General features: G+C 41.6%; 1 protein-coding gene across 1 annotated transcript in view; it reads right to left on the reverse strand.

Annotated features, from left to right (window-relative positions):
* LOC137133418 (5-hydroxytryptamine receptor 2A-like) overlaps positions 1-20588 on the reverse strand; it is a 59643-nt gene that overhangs the window by 5636 nt on the left and 33419 nt on the right. Inside the window, exon 2 of the mRNA XM_067517033.1 lies at positions 17225-17425. Within this exon, the coding sequence (XP_067373134.1) occupies positions 17225-17425 (201 nt within the window). The remainder of the gene's footprint in view (positions 1-17224; positions 17426-20588) is intronic.

A 20588-nucleotide genomic window follows, 5' to 3' on the forward strand; every position in this document is an offset into this window, starting at 1 on the left:
CAATGTTTCTTGAATAATGGGGCTTTCAGGAACCTTGAGGAACCAGTGATTTAAAAGCAAAAGCTGAGTCATCCTTAATTTTACTATTAACACTGTATAACTACACACTCCTACACCAACAATTTGCAAAGCAGGCTGTCAGTCAATCTCCAATATTAATTACATACAAATGAAACTGTACTTTGAATGACAGATTTTCTGTTTTTACCAGTGGAAACTATTGCAGGCAGCATGAGAAATACTTTAACAACATTAATTACACTAATCTTCTTCTTGTTCTCCTTTGGGCTGTTCCCTTTCAGGAGTCTAAGCTTCATTCCTCTGTTTTCCAGAGCAGACCTCCACCTCTCTAGATTTTTCTCCACCTGCTCTCTGCTCTCACTACAAATCACAATGTCATCAGCAAACATCATAGTCCATGGAGATTCCTGTCTAACCTCATCTGTCAGCCTTTAGCTATTTGTATTTACATGTTTTATATTCAGGTTCATGTAAAAGAGAATATATATTCAGTTGAAAATAAAACTTGCTCCAAACTCGAATCTCCCATCTTTCCATGTGACCTTCCATGACTTTTAGTATGGTTTCACACTTGTACTTGTTTACTGGATCTGGTCAGAATCTGTAATGTTTATCCTCTGGAGACTATGGATCTCTCAATTTTCACAGTAATCATTTTAGGATGAGGGGAAGTGAGAACCTTGACCAGTGAAACGCATCAAGAAAAAATCAAGATATCAGCAATGTTTCCAAATTAAGGTCTGCAGAACATAAAAATCTTAATAAATACCAATACATGTAATGACTGTGGGACTGTAGAGATGGACAATGTCAAGATATTTGGAATGTAGTGATACAAACAAACGTGGATTCTAACATTTGAAAAATATTTTTACTCGCAGAAAATGATCTACAGTATTGGCCACAGTCTTTGGTAAATAAACACAAAATCTATGAAACATTACATTTCTTGATGTGTGGCTTTTTCCAGTGGCTTCCAGCAGGTAACAGCAGGCAGTGCAGGTACAGATAAAGCCATTTCCCTTTCTATAATTCAGCTTTGACTGTAGTCTATCGGTTTCTTTACCCCAAAGGTAAAGGCCAGTACATAGGAGCAGACATCTCTCTGCTGGTGATGCTGCTTCTACTTTTTCCTGTTCCTTATCCTGTTGCTGGTCATCATTTTCCTTATTTTTACCCTAAACGTCCTACAGTTCTTCTGCAGTCACACGATATAACAAATAAAACATTTGGCAGAAAAGTTTGGGATGAGGTTGAGAGAAGAGCTCCATATCAACAGGACCTGGGTAGGAGGCGATAGGCTGAGCAATCTTCCCCACGCCATGTTCTCATTACCAGCTCATGACAAATAGGAAGGAAGTGAGAGGAAGAGGAAGAGGAAAGGACATGAAGGGTGAAGACCGGCAGACACAGCGAGGGAGGACAGAAATTGTTGCTGACGGATATTCTCATTTCAGACCGTTAATCTCAGGCACAGGACCTGTTTGGGCCTTAAAACTCATATGTGATCATATTCAGGCTTGTCCCACAGATAAAGACAATATCATTATTGGCCTTAAACTGGCTTCTGCCCCCATCCAGCTGATCAAATGTTATTTTTCAAGGTCATGCTGTTGACACAAGAGCCTTGATTTACTCTGTACTTCAGAGAAGAGTTCCCCTTCACACAGAAATCAAAAGCTGGTTTTTGTCAGTTTTTCTGGTCTATTTCTCTTTTTCCCCGATGGTGCGTCTCTGCTCTAAATAAACCAAACGTAGGAAAGAAACTTGACAGAAGTGAGAGAGAAGATAAAAGAGGATCAAGTGAGAGAAAAGAGAGAGAAGGGAGAAGAGGTCAGGTTTTGATGTGGAAATCCAACAGAGGGATTCACGAGAAGTTTGCAGCCTGACAAACTGATTGGACAATGTTTCAAACAATCTACGCTCGTCAGTGTGAAGGCTGGAAAAATGACTCATGTAAGTGCTTTTTATTACGCTGCGATCATTGTGTAACAGCTGTGATTTCTTTAAATTGTCTGTACCTGGTGGAAGTCTGAGGGGTGGAAGAAGAAAATATTATAAAACAAAAGAGGCTGTGGAGACATTTTCTTCCTGAAGAAGAGTTGGATGTTTTTACGCTAAATGAAATGCAGATTTCCAACAGACAGTCTGATGATTTCAGAAACTCAGTCTTGTTTCTGTATTGTTAAGGAACATTAAACAGCTGGTTTTTATGCACAGGTGAAATTAAAACAGGTGTAACTGATGTTAAGATGTGTATTTGAACCTCTGACGCTCTATTCACTAATGTTAACAGGAGCTGCACATTTCTGCTCGATGTTAATCATTTAATTTTCAAGACTGAAGGTCTGCTGCACTCTGTGAGTGCGGTGTGTTCAGGGACACTACAAAGTGTAGGCCATTTGGAACCGAAGACATCCTTTGGTAGATAGCACTTGAGTCACCAAGTTTATTGTGAGCTGGAAATGAAATTTACTCAAAGCTTGTTCGCTGTTAATAAGAATACATTTCACTTTGCGACTGTAAAATCATGTTGTTGTTTTTTTGTAAAATCCACATTATCCTCAGTAATGAAGAACATGTGAAACAGCCAATGAAGAGATAAAAAACCTTGACAAGCAGTGATTATTTTCTGACCAGCCTGTGTCTCTGAACGTATGTAGCTCTACTTCACTGAACTTCTTCAGAATGTCCTGAGCTCTGGCTTCAATCTTTCGAAAAGGAATAAAAAATAACTTTAATCACTTTTATCTTTCACCAGCATCCAAAACCTGCCCGTTAAATCAGTGCCCCGACTTTAAGTGCCACTTTCTCATCTTTGTGCCTAAACCGAGCCACATCACGTGACCTACGGAGCCTGTTAGCATGTGGAACAGGTACAATGACCAATGAATGTTCTGATAACACCTGAAAAGTACAACTTTTTAATATAATTTTTATAATTTTATTAAAGTAATTTCTAAAATAATTTTATTTTCTAAAAAAATGTATAAATTTTTATTAAAGTTACATTAAAAAAACAACACAGCATGCCTTGCATGTTTGAAGAAAACTTTAAAATTATAAAAAAAATTAAATCAGACATTTTAGGCAGAAAAACTGTCTGAAAATCCTGCAGGGACTAAAAAATATAATAAATATAATATTTGTGTTTTGCCAGATTGAGGTGACAAGTGAGTAAAAATGTTGTGTTTTCAGTCATTTTAATCACAGTGAAATATTCACCATCTGTGTGTCTGAGCAAACAGATTGACTCATAATGCATCTATAAGTGTGTGTGTGTGTGTGTGTGTGTGTGTGTGTGTGCAGGCAGACAGCTCAGTGTTTCCCATTGGGAGTGAGTGTTACAGTGGAGGGAGACCAACAGACACACACACACACAGTTAACTTATTTTTAGCAACACACCCATGCATGAGTGTAGTTGTCTGTATCTGTAACACCTCTGAGCTGCACCGTGGACAGTTATCTCCATCTCCTGATCCAGGAGCATCAGACCTGGAGAAGGAAGAAATGTCACGTTCATCTAAAAACTCTGCTCCTGATCATTTTAGCTGTTTTCTGACACACAGACTGTGAGGAGGCAAATGTCATGACATTAAACAGACTTTCTCCTCCCATGTGTGAATGGAGCAGGTCAGAGTCAGGACAATTTACTGGGGTGGTGTGTTGATGGTGTTTCTATAATGGGACTCGCTTGAAACCAGGAGAATCCAAACATCAGAGTGAAGATTTCCACAGCAACACCGATCTAACACAGTGTCCTGTTGTGTGCTACACAATGGATCTGGATTTGAACAAAGCTGTGCAGGTTTTTAACCTAAAACTGAGAAATAAACTCCAGTTTTAAGGTCACCAACCATCTCCTAGTGACTTTGTTGTTGCTCTCACGGCTTAGTTTGTGAGACATGGTTGCAAAGTTTGACTTCCTGGAGAACATCATCTGCTCACATCAGAAGAGATAAAGAAACATGGAGGAGTCCAAGTTGTGTTCTCAGTCACAGGCCGAAAACAGACAAAGAAGTTTGGTGAAGCATAATTAAACTCTTAATACTGCTGAATGAGCCGACCTGAGAGCACAGGAGGCCTCAGATGTTTCTGTTCAAACCAGTAAAGTATCAAACAAAGAGATAAAAGTCACACAAAAATAATGAAAAACTATCCCAGAGGCACAGAATGTGCAAACACAGACCCAGAGAATCCAGACGTGGACACAAAATGACAAAAATGGACAGAAAACAACTGCTTAATAATTAAACGTTAATTCAACCCAAACAGCAACATGCAACATATTATCTGTTGATTTGTGCATCACATACAGTGTTTAAGCCTGAATATGATAATGTTTCGTCTTATGGATTCGGCCTGTTTGTCTCCCGTCTTCTCTCAGGTGACAACTTGTTCCAATGATCTCAGGCTACATCTTCTGCAGGAAGGAGAAAATGTAAGAATCAGACTCCAGCGCTGAGAGACACAGCTGTGTTTCCTCAGAAAAAAAAAACAAAGCCTTGCAGTAAACGGCCTGTAATGAATGTGGCTTATGTCAAAAGACGTTTCCACTCCAGTGAATCAATATTTGCCGTGTCCAGCAGGCGACGCTGGGAATTCCTGACAGAGTTTAAACGTGTTTATCCTGCAGACACAGATAGAGCCTCGCATTCATGCAGCAATGGATTGAGCTATACTGTCTTGCTGCTGGTCGTCTGTCCCCGTCTTATCTCCATCTCGTTTTCTCACCCTTTTTCACCCCCTTCCTGTGTCTTCAATTTGTCAGTGGGAATCACTTCCCACCACCTGGGGGTGTTGTGCATCCCAGTGTAAGTGGTGTGATTACAACAACGGTAGTTTAGGTTTAAAAAAACTAAAAAAAACATCCCTGTCCCCTTTGTGCTGTCGTTTGTCCAATATCGAGGTTCGTAGTGGCTTTTCGAAATAGACCATTTCTCACTGGTCCCTCAAAGAAGAGACAAGTCCACAGGTCACAGTGAGTTTGTCTCCACTGACATGAGAATGAGGAGAATGGACACTTGTTCCAGAGGAAGGTGCTTGTTTTGCTAATAGGACAGAGACAGACACGGCGGTGTCCGTATGAGAGACACAGTGGTACAGTCTCCATCCCTCCCCGCAAACCCAAGTGACCCAGATAACTGAAAACGGATTTACCAGTGGACGGAGCTTAAAGGCACCTACGTATTTGGTGTTGTTGTCTGTGTGAAATGAAGTATATGTATATGTACTGTATGTACTGTATATACTGTATGTGTTTACTCAAAGTTTATTTGTGTTTTTAACTTCACCTAAAGATTGAATGGGGTTGTAGGTGCTCCCACTGTGACATCACACTGGGGCTACACGAGGAAAAGCCCCTAAAATTCCCCTTAAACACAATCTTTGTGTTGTGCATCAGCAGGCGTTTCATTTGGATTAGGCCTCAATTTAAAACTACTGTCTTCCCCTAATTACGTTAGCACCTGTCACTATAACGTAGCTGCAGCTGCATTGTAACACGTATTATTCAGCAGGTCGTGTTGCCACTGGCTGGAGGTGAACGTGAAGGCCACGCCCCCATCCAATCAGAGCAGGGAATCATGAATAATGCTTATCTTCCAAAGAGACTGACAGAGGACAGCAGGCAATCTGAGCTTTTTATAAAGACGGAGTTAGAAAAATCGAAAATGAGTAAAATACAGAATATTTACATCAATCAACCACAACTTTAACAGCTCTTGGTGGTCTTAATATAAAAATCCTTAACTAATAAAAGCTGATGTATCATCATGAGTTAACCACCTATCAGCCCATGAAATGGTTAAAATCAGCTCCACCTTACCAACAGTGACCTTTGACCCCGAGTTTTTATTAATTACTCTATTAAGTCCTTTTGGCCCTTCCTGACGCAACCCTCCCTACTTTTCTATAATCCCCACAATCAGTATTACCTTGTTTTCTTACTTGTACTTTTCTACCTGAAGTAAAATGCAGATAATCTTGAATATTTTCACTTGAGTAGCACTTGTAGTGGAGAATTTCTTTAGTCCAATAGCATCAGCTCTGCACACAGTGTATCACGTGTTGCTGTGTTTGGGGCTGTGTAGCTGCAGACTGATCATAGTGGCCATTATTAGGACAACCGGTATTAATGTTGTGGCTGCTTGGTGTGTGTACGAGGCAAAAACGATCAAACCCGCATCTCTTAAATAGATTGTTTCTGCAGGTTGTTGGTTGTAGAGAAACACTTCTTTCTGGATTATGTAATATTGATGACATTTTCTCTCTCTCTCTGACACATGCACGCACACGCACTATGAGCACATGTTCATGTGTATCAGTATACACCCCCTCTCCTCCTCTGTGCAGCAGTCATGATGCTATATATCCAGTGGAATCACATCAGGACATTAGCAGCCTGAGTTAGCAGCCTGAGTTAGCAGCCGTCACCATAACACGCAGAAACAAAGGTGAAGTTAAGCCACATATGTGTAAACCCTGCAGTGACCTCATGGGCGACTCAGCCTAGCGTGGCGATAAGACAACTTTGGCCGTCCGTGGTGCCGCCTCAGGCCAGGACCTGCTGCCCACCGTGCTGACATTACATGATTCAACTCGCCCTCCTGTCGACTCTGAGGAGCTTCAGCTCGACTTTAGCCTCTAGTTATTTACACGTACATGTTAAAAACTGCGAAAAACAACTGCGCTCTGAAACTGTGTGGGAACAAGACGCTCAGAGGGGAGTGTTACATGTCAGCTCTGAGACGACAAGTCAGAGACCTGAGACCACTGAACATCAAAAGTCCACTAATTACACTCTAAAGCCTGAAACAGAGAGAATGTATTGTAGTATTCTGGATGAAGCAGCTGTCAGCACTTAAAGTGGTTAAAATCAGCTCTGCCTTTGTTTCACGCTGATTCTAATAGTAACACTGATCACTTCACACTACAAGTGTTACTTTGTCATAAATTTCGCCTTTAAGAACAAATCTGGACTAAACCTGCACATTTATATTATCAACAGCTTCCAATTCACTTAATAATTCTTGGTTTTAAACATGGAGCTCTTGCACTTCGGTGTATTTTAAAGTATGTAATCTGCACTTCATGTCAAACAAAGAATTCTGGGTGATACTTGTAGTGAAGTATTTTTTTAGGCAAGTGCCTAAAACCTTTATGTAAGTATTGAGTTTATGTACATGTACAACCTCTGCAACAACATCTTCTACTACTGCTACCACTACTAATAATGCATATGTATCCTAACTGTCAATTGATCGAACTTTACCTAATTTATTCATTTGTCCATTTCAAAGTTTTTAATTTTGTAGTTAAACCAGCAAATCTGTGAAATTTGTGGAATCGTCCACACTCTCCGTCACCTTAACTTAATCTATTATTGTATAGATCTACGGCTTTTGGCTTGTCCCTTCAGCGGTTGCCACAGCGGAACTTGTAGTGTTGCTGTGATGGAACATGTATCGTTGCTGAACAGCATTTATCAGATGTGTTCATACAGAGTCTAAACTAAAAGAAGTCTATCATGGTTTTCTCTGCTGTTTCTGTTTCTGCTCTGATCACAAATCCCCCTACACGCCTGAATTAACTGAGTATATGGCAGAGGATGTAAAAAGTGTTGGAAACAAACTCTAATGTGTGTGTGTGTGTGTGTGTGTGTGTGAGCAGCCTCTTCCTGTTAGGGATGAAGCAGAAGTAATTGTGTGCAGAAATAAACGAAATGTAATCCCCTTAAAGCAGCGGTGGCGAACTCGTGCTGCTCAAGGGCTGCAGCCCTGCTGGATTTCAACTCTCCCCACCCACTGCTAGTTACCTGGGTCAGGTGTGTTAAGTCAGTCAGAAGCTGGAGGAGCGGTGGGTGGGGGATGAATGGCTGGAAAACAAGCAGTGCGTTGTCCCTCAAGGAGCATGGGCTCCCCACAGCTATGCTAAAGGAAAGATGCTGGCGTCCATATTTGTTTGCTGTATCCACTTCCTCTTAGTTTGTTGAAAAGATCCCAGTTTCCTATTTATGCTAAGAGTATTTCCCCGTCTTACACAAATCTTTTTTTTTTGCTATTGTTTTGCATTCTTACTTGCAACCATTTCAATCACAATTGTTTTATTTAAATCTGTTAAAATCTATTTGGGGGCGACTATGGCACAGGAAGGTAGAGCGGTTGTCCACCAATAGCGCAGTTGTTGGTTCAATCCCCGGTTCCTCCGAACACATGTTGAAGTGTCGTTGAGCAATATACTGAACCCCAACTAAGTTGCTCCCGGTGAGTGTTGGCCAGCTGCATAGCAGCTCCCCCACCGGTGTGTGTGATTTTGAGTGCTAATAGGTAGAAAGCACTATTTAAGTGCAGACCATTTACCATTTAGAAAGAGAAAACACAGCCTCTTGTGTTTCAAAGCCTAGTAGCAACGTATAACACAAGCGGCTGCAGGGGAGCTGGACAACATGATTCAAATCTCCAGGGGTGAGCAGATTCCAGAAATGACACAATTGCATGTGATATATAAGGAATCCCCGGCTATCGTGCCTTGAATCTGGAGAAGGAAGGAAGGCTGAATTAGCTATCAGCAGCTCCGGCATCATTAGCAGCCACGGGTGCAGAATGATGGAGCTAATGGAGTGGAGGCAACAGGAAGCAAAGAGAGCTCAGGGCCACAGAGGAGCTGTGAAGAAGCATTAGGCAAGGCTGACAATTCCCTGCAGATAAATTAGTGCCTTTGTTTTTGGTCAATGAAGTTTGGAGAAACACAGTCAGTGTGTGAAGGTTTATCTGGTTTAATGAAAGAAGCTGCTCCCTTCAACTGCCCCCTTTGACTTTACTCAACGTATAAAGAAAACAGCGGTTATCCGTCGTAATTACACGATTACTTCTTTGAAACTCTTTGAACTCATTTTAATGGTTCCGCTGTTGGACTGTGTATTAACTGTTTCCTTCTTTCCCCACCTACACCTGTCTAAGGAGCTGCTCCAGCTGTCAGAGGATCTATTTTCTCGTTTTCTTAAAAATCATAGGGCAGGAGAGGAGCAATTTATGTTGTAGGTCCACTGAGACCTAAAGCTCTTTTATAACCATGACTAGTTTATTCTACACCCAATAAACTGCTTGTTCTTGGAATTTGGCTCCATTTGCCCAATTAAAAACTATCTGACTAATTAAAAGTTCAATGAAGCTTCCTCGACTACATTTTAATAGGCCCAGATTAATCCACCACTTAAACAAACCTACCATTGATCCCTGTAACAGATGGGAGCCCTATAAGGAGCCGTCTTCAACCAATTTTCAGATTTTCTGTCTCTAAACACTCGATGCAAGAAACAGCACGAAGAGCGAGAAACAGCACTTCTGATGGTTGCAGAGTCCTTGCACACTGCAAAAGCTGCAGATCATTCTTCTGTCTGAATCCTGCTCAAGCTATCTGCAGCCTTTCGTAAACCTTCAGATCCTCCTTTCTGCAGTCTCTGATTTGGGCGTCTCTGGTACAGCTCTCGCTTGGCTCAGGTCTTGCGCATCGAGACAAACCTTCAAGGTGTCTTCACGTGGGAATGTTTCTAACTGCTATTGCCTCTCCACAGCTGTACAGCGGTTCAGTTGGTGTGAGCAAACATTTCATGACTCTGGCTGCAATTTTGAAAGATACATGTAACCAGGTAATGACCTATGTGGATGGAGGTGCTGGGTGCTGATAACCTAATCACACCTCTCAAGTTTAAGAAAACCCCTTGGGGGTGTGTCAAACATGCTGAATGGCTGATCCAATCTTGAATTGGGATGCAGGCTTAAAATGGAATCAAATCCAATTGTGGACAATCAATTCCACAAAGTGCCCTTTTGTGTGAACTTAATCTTGTTTATGGAGCACGAACAGGAAAAAGGCTGTTCGTTTGTTCACACATAGCGTGTACTAACACTAGGCAGTCGACGGTGCCTGAGGACATTTGACCCTCGAAGTTACAGTTTGTTTGAGTAGTGTGATTGCTCAATACTTCGCTCATTGGCATGCACTCATCATCATCATTTATCTTCTTAAGTGTGGAAAATGTTGCCTGTTCTGCCACAGTACCCTGTGCAACTGTGTCTGAGGTGTTAGTCTGCTGCACCCTTTGTACTTCAGACTTTACACCAGCAGTTGTCTCCAGAACAACAGTGAATGTCCAGGGCTTGAACATTGAGATTGTGGATAGTTTTAGGTACCTGGCTTTTCACCTCAACCATAAACTGGACTGGTCCCAAAGCACAGATGCCCTGTACAAGGGGGCCAGTGGCCTCCACCTTCTGATGAGACTGAGTCCTTTGAAGTGTGCAGGCCTCTGCTCAGGGGGTTCTATGACTCTGTGGTAGCCTCAGCTATCCACTATGCTGTGGTCTGCTAGTGTGTGGGCAGCACTGACCGGACAGGAAGAGACTGAACAAGCTGGTAAGGAGGGCCGGCTCTGTGCTGGACTCCCTGCTGTGGGGGAGGTGGGTGAGAGGAGCATGTTAGCCGAGCTGGACCTACCTCTCACCTGATGCATCAGACAGTGGGGGCTCTGTTCAGCTCCTTCAGTGGCAGACTGACACAGCATCAGTGTAGGCAGGAGCGTTAACGTGAGTCTTTGATTCCCACTGATGTAAATCTGTTCAACTCAACAATTCAGCTGAATATTTCTGGTCAGGCTTTTACTGTAAATTGTTAATTTATAAATGCTTTTGTATATGCATTGTATATTCCACTTTTCAACCCAATAGAGCATCTTTGGGATGTGGTGGTTCGGGAGATTTGCATCATTGATGTACAGCTGACAAACCTGCTTTAATTTTGTGATGCTGCCATGTCAACCTGGACCTAAATCTCTAAGGAGTGTTTGAATATTAAGGGGGATGTGTCCCCTCACATAAATCAAAATCGCAGTCATCCAGTATGTTGGAAACACCTTTTCCCCCTCCTTGTGCCAAAATATTAGGAACTGATTAAGTGAACTGCATTGCAGAGAAAAAATGACAATAGGACAGTTTTGAAGTCATGGTAACCTATTGGGGGACGTGGGCACCATCTTGTGAGGTTTCCCCTGCCTTTCTGTTGCTGAGTGGGACTCTGTGTTTTGACTTTCTATCATGTTTCTGAAAAAGTCTTTATGACTACAACTGTACTCAAATGAGGTGTTGGTCACTTTTTCTTCCTCTTCATCTCCATCGTATTTAAATGTTTGAACAACTTTCCAGCCAAAGAAAAGATGTTGTAACCACTCTAGAAGGCAAAGGTGAAGATAGTGAGTACCTCACAAGATGGTGCCCACATCCCCTATCAGCTAACATAGTGTGACCTAAGTTCACATTCTCTATATGAGTCCATACATTCTATACATACACATGTTCAGTAGCTTCCAGAACGGTTTTGTTTGTGAACTAGCATTGCAAACTTACTGCCATCTTATTATAATAATTATTATTATTTTTGTGGTTCCCAAGAGTCTGCAGACACTGTGGAGATACGTTAATGGGAAAGGCAATAGAATGAGCTGGGTATCATTCTATAGGAGCATGTATCCCACAGACTACTGACTGCTACTTGAAATTAAAGAGGAAGGACAATAATAATAAAAGACCATTACTGTGCTGCAGGTCCTTTTCTTCTCGCATTAGACGTCTACTGAGCTTGTGTGGAATTAAAGAGGTGCAGGAGAGTTTGTGTGGGTAAAGTACATACACAGCTACCACTTCACTGCTGATGCTCCGATGATTTGTTATTCGCAAATAAAGTTATGTGACATTTATTGTGTAGAAGAAGTAACCTCAACCTCATCATTGTCCCATTTGTTGGTGCATTCATGTGTCAGACTGTCCAAACACGCTGCTCTCATACACTTTACAATGGACTAAATGCTGCAGTTTTTCTGCTTCAGAACATTGATCATGTCTAAAGCTCCATTTAGGTATATGATGGTTTTTGTAAATCAGCATCTTTACAGTTCTCTCTCTCTGTGGTGTCCTCGCTTCACCCCTTTCCATTTTCACTCGCCTAAATAACCAGAAAAGCAGCAGAGATTGACACAGGAGGGACATCTTCCCTTCGTCCTGGTCCTGTGGTGGATTCATTTGTATCCCTGTGAATCCTTTTGTGCTCTGATATTAAACCCAGGTGTCTATTTGAGTAGAGCTCCATTATTCAGTGTGACAATTATTCATTTTTTATGAGTGAAAGATTTGATTTGAATGATGTGAAGGAGAAAGGTCCAGTCCAGTGAGACAGTGGGAAAAGGGTTTTTTGCCACATCGATTTTCTCCAATTTTAGCTGCGGGTGTGCGTCTTTGAGTCGTAATAGAATGAAATAAAAAGATGAAGGCGACACACAGTCACCCCACTGCAAAAATACACAAGCCCCTGAATATCTTTCTATTTTTGGTGATGTTGTGTGATGTTTTGTGCCCATTTAGCATTATTTTGTGCATCTTTATGGAGGCATGTGAGTGTCTATGTGGTGAATTTGCATGATTTTGCAGGTACTGAGCATATTTTCGTGTTTCTATCCACTTTGCACTGTTTGTGTCTCTTTGTAGTCATTTGGTTTGTCTGTAGTTGGTGTCTATCTCTTGGTGGACATTTAGCACCTTTTGGTTGTTTTTTTGTGTCTATTTTTAGGAGGCTTGTGTGTCTGGTTTTGTGCAGCTCTTGTGGTTATTTTGTGTTTCTTTTTGTCTGGATGTCTTTAAACGACGATCTGCATGTGAACCCGAGCTGCTGCGTTCTGCTGATGGTCCAGCAACACTAGTCGGTGACACTACTTATTTAACATTTCTTGACATTATTAATATGAGACTTTCTGTGACAGATTAGCGACCTGTCCAGTCTGTACTCAGTCTCTCGCACAGTGTCGGCTTCATTTGCTCCGGACCCTGTGACCCTCTGTGGGGTGAGCGGGTCCAGCTAATGGATGGATGGATGGATTCTTCCTGTACTCGACATTTGCGTCATTCTCCTGAACAAAGTGCTGCTTCTCTTGTCTTTTATCTTCCAAAATCAGGGTAATTCAGTTACATCTGCTGTAAATCATTATGGAAACCAAACAGCACCGACATCGAGCTACAATGTTCCTGCCATCCATTAATTTGATCAAATCTAAGAGCTGGGCATGGTGCCACCTGCAGAAAACTCAATTTTTCCACCATTTCTCATTTTAATTGGCTTAGTGTGAAAGCGCGCCAACTAATGACGGGGAAAACAAATCAGTTAGCAGAGGAAAGTGGAAAAGTTTGGGAATGATTCAACCTAAATCAAACCACAACTCATGGTTTGTTTTGCAGATATCCAACTCCAGATGAACCGGGAATACGTGGTTTTCCCGCTTTTCCTTCTCCTCCTTCCTTTCATCCGGCAGAGTGTAAACGTGGCTCCTGTAGAGCTGGTCTGCTTTCGGCTCGTCCCTCCCACCATCTTCATCGCCTTCATCTGCAGCCCCAAAATTACATTTCCTGCTCATCTGGGTCCATTGACCTGAGCTGCTGGACACCAGCCAGGCAGGCAGAAACCAATTATCAAGAGCGGATTGTTCCCTTGCCTCCATAAAAATTAGAAGGAGTCATAAACGTCACTTGCGTTTTGAACATAAGAAAATTGCATCTCATGGGAAGCTGACTGCACTCCCACTGCCGTGGTTAGTGCCCTGTCTGCTTCACAGCTTTGTGCATATTACTGCGGCTTCTCCCAGGCGAGAACTGGCATTTTGCTGGGTAACTTGTGTCCAAGGCCCAAAGAGCAGAGCGCTACAATGAACAAGGTCGAACACGTCAGAGATGACTGTTTTTCATCCTTGTTATTTTCCTTGGTGAATTCACTATATGCTCTCAGTGTTGTTTTGCTGTGTGTAGTACACTTTATTTTGATGAAACTGTTCTGAAACATTCATGTCCTTTATTTGATTCCTCTGTGTTTTGTCTGGTTCTACGATGAGGTTTAATGCAGACATGAACTGAATGGAAGCAGTGTTCAGTACTTTGATTTATGATCAAATACCTTCAAAAGTACTGAAGCTCCCATCAGCCGTAACATTTCTCCTTTGTCTAATTAACGTGCTCCAATAAGACTGTGAACATTTTACGGGCTCAGCATAAACATGTTGGCATTGTTGTTGTGAGCATGTGAACAACGCTGGCGTAGATGAACTCTTAGTTACAGTTTGTTAATCATATACACACAGAAACAACCAGACACCACAGATACATGGTGCTAAGTCTAAGCTGGGGTCACTCTGCAGAATAACTGGGCCAATCTCGGGCCAAATTTTCCACCTTTCCACAACTGGAGGTGTTTGCAACTCAGGATTGAGTCAGTTTTTATCTCAAGAGTTTATTTTCAGGATGTATCCTTTCATATCACTTCTTCTTTTACCGTTTTTATTATAATCTTACTGGCTGTTTTAGTGATTGATGGTGTTTTTTGGTCTGACCATGACATGACGACCCACATGCCCACATACATTTGTTTTACCTGCTGAGCCAATATGGTATCAACCATGTCTGACACCAAATACATTCCCTGTTTCTGACTCATATATAAAGTATATTTGTATGATTGGTTGTTTCCAAACCCAACTCTACTCAAAGATCCTTGTGGAACAGGCTGAAATACGCTGATCACATATAACAATGAAGTTGTTCAATAATCTGCAGCTGGTACTGGCGGTTCGATCTTCCCAAGTCAAGACTGGGGCCAAATGATCCTGTATAGTGAGGGGGGTCTCAGACGTGATCTCAATGGCAACTGGCTCAGAATCTGATATTTACGACAACAGCCAACCAGAGGGAGCTGACTGGGAAACGTCAGCAGCCAGATGTTGTGTACTCGAAGCAGCAGCTTCCACCAGCCTCGTTAGAGACTGAGAGGAACACACTTTTGTTCCCAACTCTCTTCCAGCTCTCGTTGTAAAACGTATGAATCATGACGCTTCTGTTTTCTCAGCCACGACTTCATTCGGAGTTTTTCTCTCCACTTTATTCCCTCAGTGGCATGAAAAGAGAAACCACCAATTGGGTTTGCCAAGTATTGGTTGGCAGCAAAGTTATTTTGTTCATTTTTCATGTGTGTACATTGTTTTATTACGGCACAGAAGTTATATGGGTGGGACACAACAAGAACATAACACCACAGAACCAGCAGTAATCATTAAAACATTAAACATGTTTCGATTGCAAACGTGCATAGAAGAGCAGGAAACACGTTGCTTTCGTTTCTGGGTGATGTTGTGGACAAGAGCTAAACTCTGACAGTGCTGCTGCTAGTTAATACAAATATTGCTAAGAAAACCTGTTTGCGTGTGTGTACGTGTATTTGTACGTGTGTGTGTGTCTGTGTGTGTGTGTGTGTGTATCTGTACGTGTGTGTGTGTGTGTGTGTCTGTGTGTGTGTGTGTGGTGAAGAAACAGTTTGGGCAAAACTAACATACAAAGACAATAACAAGAGAAAAAACGAAGACATATTATTGCTGCTAGTGGAACGTGGCTGCAAGTTTTGAGCAAAGCAAACAAGTTAAAGGACTAAACACTTTCAGGGTTGCTCTATAAATATTCGACCTTCGACAAAAACAAGCCTTCTCTGAACTGGGAAATATTTTTAAATGTTTCCTTTAACCACAATCAGCTGCTTTGTCACCTTCAAGCGTTCAAGTCACTGAACCTCCATTAAAGCCTCATTAATCATCTCAGCCACCTCGTCAACATGTGAGTGGGCTCCTGCAGACACCGGTCCTGGAATCGCTGATGCTTCAGTGTGATCGTATCTTTATGTGATCTACATAAATCCCACTTGAAAATGCAGAAGCAGGATGTTTTTATCGCTGTCAGCCTCTCACACTCTGGTCTTAATGCATTTTCAGATGTTACTGTTGAGTATTGACTGTGTTTACTTTGTTCCTGAAAACGTGGCTATTTTATGTGATGATAATTTCAGGACTACAACGTAACATTACAAAGCTTCATCAAACCCAATGAAGATCAAATTGTAGCACTTTACAGCACGGTGGGCTCAAATGTGACTAATATCCAGGTTATAAGGAGGTAATGGGAGGCTGGCTATTAAAGTAATAAGCAGGTCCAGCTCTGATGTTTGGTTTCTGTATTATTACCCGTGATTTGTTGGCTTCTTGTTAACTAGATCCAATGTTCATACTGAGTAAGTTAGCAATTTATCACTTTATATATTTCTGACATGAAAACCATGTTACATTATTCACTGATATATTAGCCCATGTTACTGTGTTATTACGCAGATATTACACCAGTATTACTGAGCTGTAAAGTGTGATCAAACTGGGCTATTCTGGGTCTGACTAAGGCCGGGAACATGGCTGAAGACTGTGAAAGACTGGACAGTTCACACGTAAAGACTGTTTCCACCAACTGTCCCTTGTACAACAACACGCACATTTCCCATTCCTGCAAATACCACAGGTTAACTAAACCTTTTGTGCGTAAAAGAACAAAAGCAGCAAGATTATGTTTGTAAAGACAAGGACAACATGGACTATAGAGGTAAAAATACCCTTATAAAAAACGCTACATTCACGTAAAGCTGTGGTTACTGTAGGTCGTCCTCAGGCGGACGTTAGTGGTTACTGACGATGGTCGTAAGCATTAAACATGTTTAAAAAAATCCTCGTCGGAGTGACTGACTGACGCTGGGTCTTACGAGTAAAGACTGAAGTCTATACACAGCACACACATTAAGTGTCTGTCTTTGCTGACTGTCAGCGCCAACTGAACTGGACTGATTAGGTCCAAGCAGTCACAACAACTCACATTCATAATGAGGCATCAATCATTAAGTGTGTAAAGTCCAACTTTAAACCAAACTGCACTTCTCTTACAGACAGCTGGTGCCAAACTGTTACTTACTCCATTCACATTTCAAATCTACAACTTTATTTCTGCCAACATAATAAATTATGACCACAGACAAATATGGACTTATATTTGGGCCAACACGGTCTTTTCAAGGTGTCTGCAGGCTGAACCCACCTCTTAGTTTATCACAGCATTTTGATCTTTTTGGTAAAGTCTCCCGAATGTCTCAAAGGTCCCAGAGTGTGATACTGAACTGGGAATTTTGTTCGAGAGGACATAGTTCACTTTGTTTATGAAGCAAAGTACAGAACTTAAACACACCACAGACCATATGAAGTTTTTGACAGCTGCATTTTGCATTTGTGCGTGTGTGTGTGTGTGTCCTTACCCACTGATATCGTCCACACTGCCATGATCTTGATGCGAGCCTTGGTGTGGGAGTTGAAGCGGCTGTGGTGGATGGGGTTTCGAATGGCGATGTACCGGTCCAGAGAGATGGCGCAAAGGTGCATGATGGACGCCGTAGAGAACAGGACGTCCAGATAGATCCAGATGGGACAAAGGTCTGAGGGCAGCGGCCAGCCGTAATCTAAAGGAAAGGGAGAAAGAAAGTTTCGATTTCTAAACAATATTTGTAGTTTCTGACTTCTGTCGTTAAACCTGCTGGACAAAAATGTACCAGGCCTCTGTTGCATGTCCTGTCTCATTCTAAAAGAGGACGGAGGAAACTGTACAGGAGGTGTATATGTGTATATCTGGGATGGTCTGAATGGCTCAAAACAAAGAAAGTCATTTAAATAACTATAGCTTTATATACACAGCTGGTCTCTTTCATAAAAATGGAACAACATTAGATTCTCTGCCTGACTACAGACTCTGTTTGATGTAACTGGACTGTGTAATAAAAAGCATTAGCTCGGCCACGGCGATGGTTTACATGCACTCATTGTCTGTTTGTAGCCTCTGAAAAGCTAATTTCACAGTGACCACACTGTGATAAATGGAATGAGTCATGCAGCTGGAACGTGGCCGTAGGCTTCACAACCTGCTTTGACGGGACACATCTGCACACATGTTCACAAACACACACACACACACACACACACACACACACACACACACACACCTCCACCTCACAGCCATCATGCTGCCTCCTCTAAATATAATCCTGTAAATCGCTGTTGAAGCCAGTGAGATGCAGATGGAAATTACTGTTTTCTGAATATTAACACAAATGGAGGCAGATTTGCTTTTTATGTTCTATAGTATCAAAAATCACAGATATATTCAATGGGAACCAGAGAAAAACACACCAGAAGAGACAAATAACAGATTCAAGAAGTCGACTATAAACGTGAACAGCTGCAGTAAAAACCCCGAGAGGCTGCAACGCTCATTACACAGCAGACAGAAAACAGTTGGAAGGATCACTATTCTTAGATATTTACCGCTTAAAGGAGTAGACACAATAAAACAGGTGGTCCTCCGTGTCCCTGTTTGGACACGTTGTTAGAATTCTCAGCTCGCTCGTGGTCGTTACCATGTCCATGCCAGCTAAGAGAAGCCACTGTTGCAGTAGTAATGGTCAAAAGGTCCGTCTCTCTGTCCTTTTTCTCACCTCCCACCTCTTATAGTGTAGGTTGCTGAGCCTGAACCCAGAGAAGATGGTCATCATTGCTGGACATGCTGCGATACCAATTGTCCAATCAGAATAAAGCATTTTCTTCAGCCCAGGTAACACGCTGATGAAGATGGTGTCTTTCCCATGGTCACTTTGACATGTGAGAAGGACGAGGAGTTTGGAATCATGGTCAGGCGAAAAAGTCGAGGGACTAAGGTCAGAGAAAGCTGAGACATCGAGAAGTCCCAGAAATGTTAGAAAATCTCTCTGTACCTGAGGTAAAAACTCAGCCAGTCCCAATAAGAACCAAAGAAAATTATTGTCCATGTTGCTTTTACATAATGAACCTTGTGTGTGTTTCTTTATATATTATAACGAGACATTCAACACAAATTATTGGTGGTTTTTAAATTTTGTTGATAACTGTTAAACTTTCTAATATTATATTTTTTCAGGGGGGGGGGGTCACCTGGATCAGGTGTGTTCAGTCAATCAAAACCTGGAAGATCCAATATTATAAGTAGGTAGAAGGCAGTGAGCTGGATTCTTATTGAAAATGTCAACGTTAAAAAGAGTTGACACAAACAGAAGTAATTAATTTATTCTATCTCTACCATAAACCTCCTCACACACATTTTCTTTGAAAACTTCCTCATCCAGCCTACAGATGTCTCACCTCCTCACCCGTTTCCTATTTCCTAACCAGGCTTAGTGCACATGATCCAGCTGTTTCCTGCTGTCTACATCATTAGCTTCTCTGGAAACCTGGTTATTGTTTCACAGATTCGCTGTGAGTTTTATTCCATGCTGCCTGAGACAAACGAAGTTATACAAAATACACTCAGGTGAGGGACAAAGCATTAAAGCTGTATTTAAAAAGTGATTTAGTGTCAGAAACGTCCTATCAGCTGTGAAAATAATGGGGTGTTTCTGTGGGAAGTCATCAGTGGAGGCTAATCGTGAACCAGATCGATTTCTGGGGCAGCAGAGAAGGAAGGAGTGAGTAAATGGAAAGCACCCAGGAACAAACCACGTACAATATAAAGGTTTTTTTTTACATCAGACAGTGATTAATCAAATAGTGGCTGACAGAAAAGCCTTTTTAAGGCAAACGCCTTTCTCAGTTTAATACTACTGCTCCACTTCAGGGAATAATGTTGTGGCTTTTCCCACTTTTTTCCTGACATTTATTTTTCTTAGTGTTCATGCGTTTCCTGCCACTTATCTGGAGTCCGGTCAAAGTGGCCACAGGTTAATCAACGTGGTCCAGACAACCCTCTTTTTCCCAGCAGTCTTTTCCAGCTCCTGTGGGATATGAGTTGTTCTCAGACCAGATCAGATATATAGTGTCTGCAGCATGTTGTGGGTCTACCATAGAGGCTTCTGGCAGATGGATGTGGCCAGAAAACCCCTAAAAGGAAAGTGGCTGAAGCAGACTGAAAAGTTTGTTGCTGTAATTGAGGGAGATTAAATTGTTGGCAGGAGATGAATTTTTTTTTTTAACGTCAATGCATTTTTCTAATCACTGAATCATGATTTTCCTTCCTCTTTGGTCGACTGTCCAGCAGTGTGGATGACGCATCAAGTAAAGAAAAACAGCAGTTCGTCCAGAATATAACTGTCCATGTTGCTGTACAACCTTTATTTTTGGGACGTCCCGATGCCGATCACAGTATCATAACTAAAGTTAAGATAATTGATGATGACAAAAGTAAAGCTGAATCCAAACTCTGCTCTGCTTTTAATATTTACGTGTGACATCAGCAACAAGGGTTATATATAGTAACTAGAACCTTACTATATGTAGAATGTGTAGACTCTATAATCCATGTTGTCCATGCTTCTCCATCCAGTATCTCATCATATATCTTATTATCTTTTCTTGTTACTCTTTTCAGTGACAGTTGCCGCCATATTTGTTTTAGCAGAAGACCGGGCAATGATTTCCGTCCTTGCAAGACTTGCAAGCACCACAATGGATTGATGAGGATTTTAATCTCCAGCTTCTCAAGCAAAATAGGTTTGTACTTGTTTTGCCAAGTATTTGAATTGTACTCAATCTGGAAAAAAGTGGTACTGCGACATTTGTAATACATTCAAATAACATACATGCAAAAAATTCCTATTGTTA

This window comes from Channa argus, chromosome 9 (assembly GCF_033026475.1).
Source record: "Channa argus isolate prfri chromosome 9, Channa argus male v1.0, whole genome shotgun sequence".
NCBI lineage: Eukaryota > Metazoa > Chordata > Actinopteri > Anabantiformes > Channidae > Channa > Channa argus.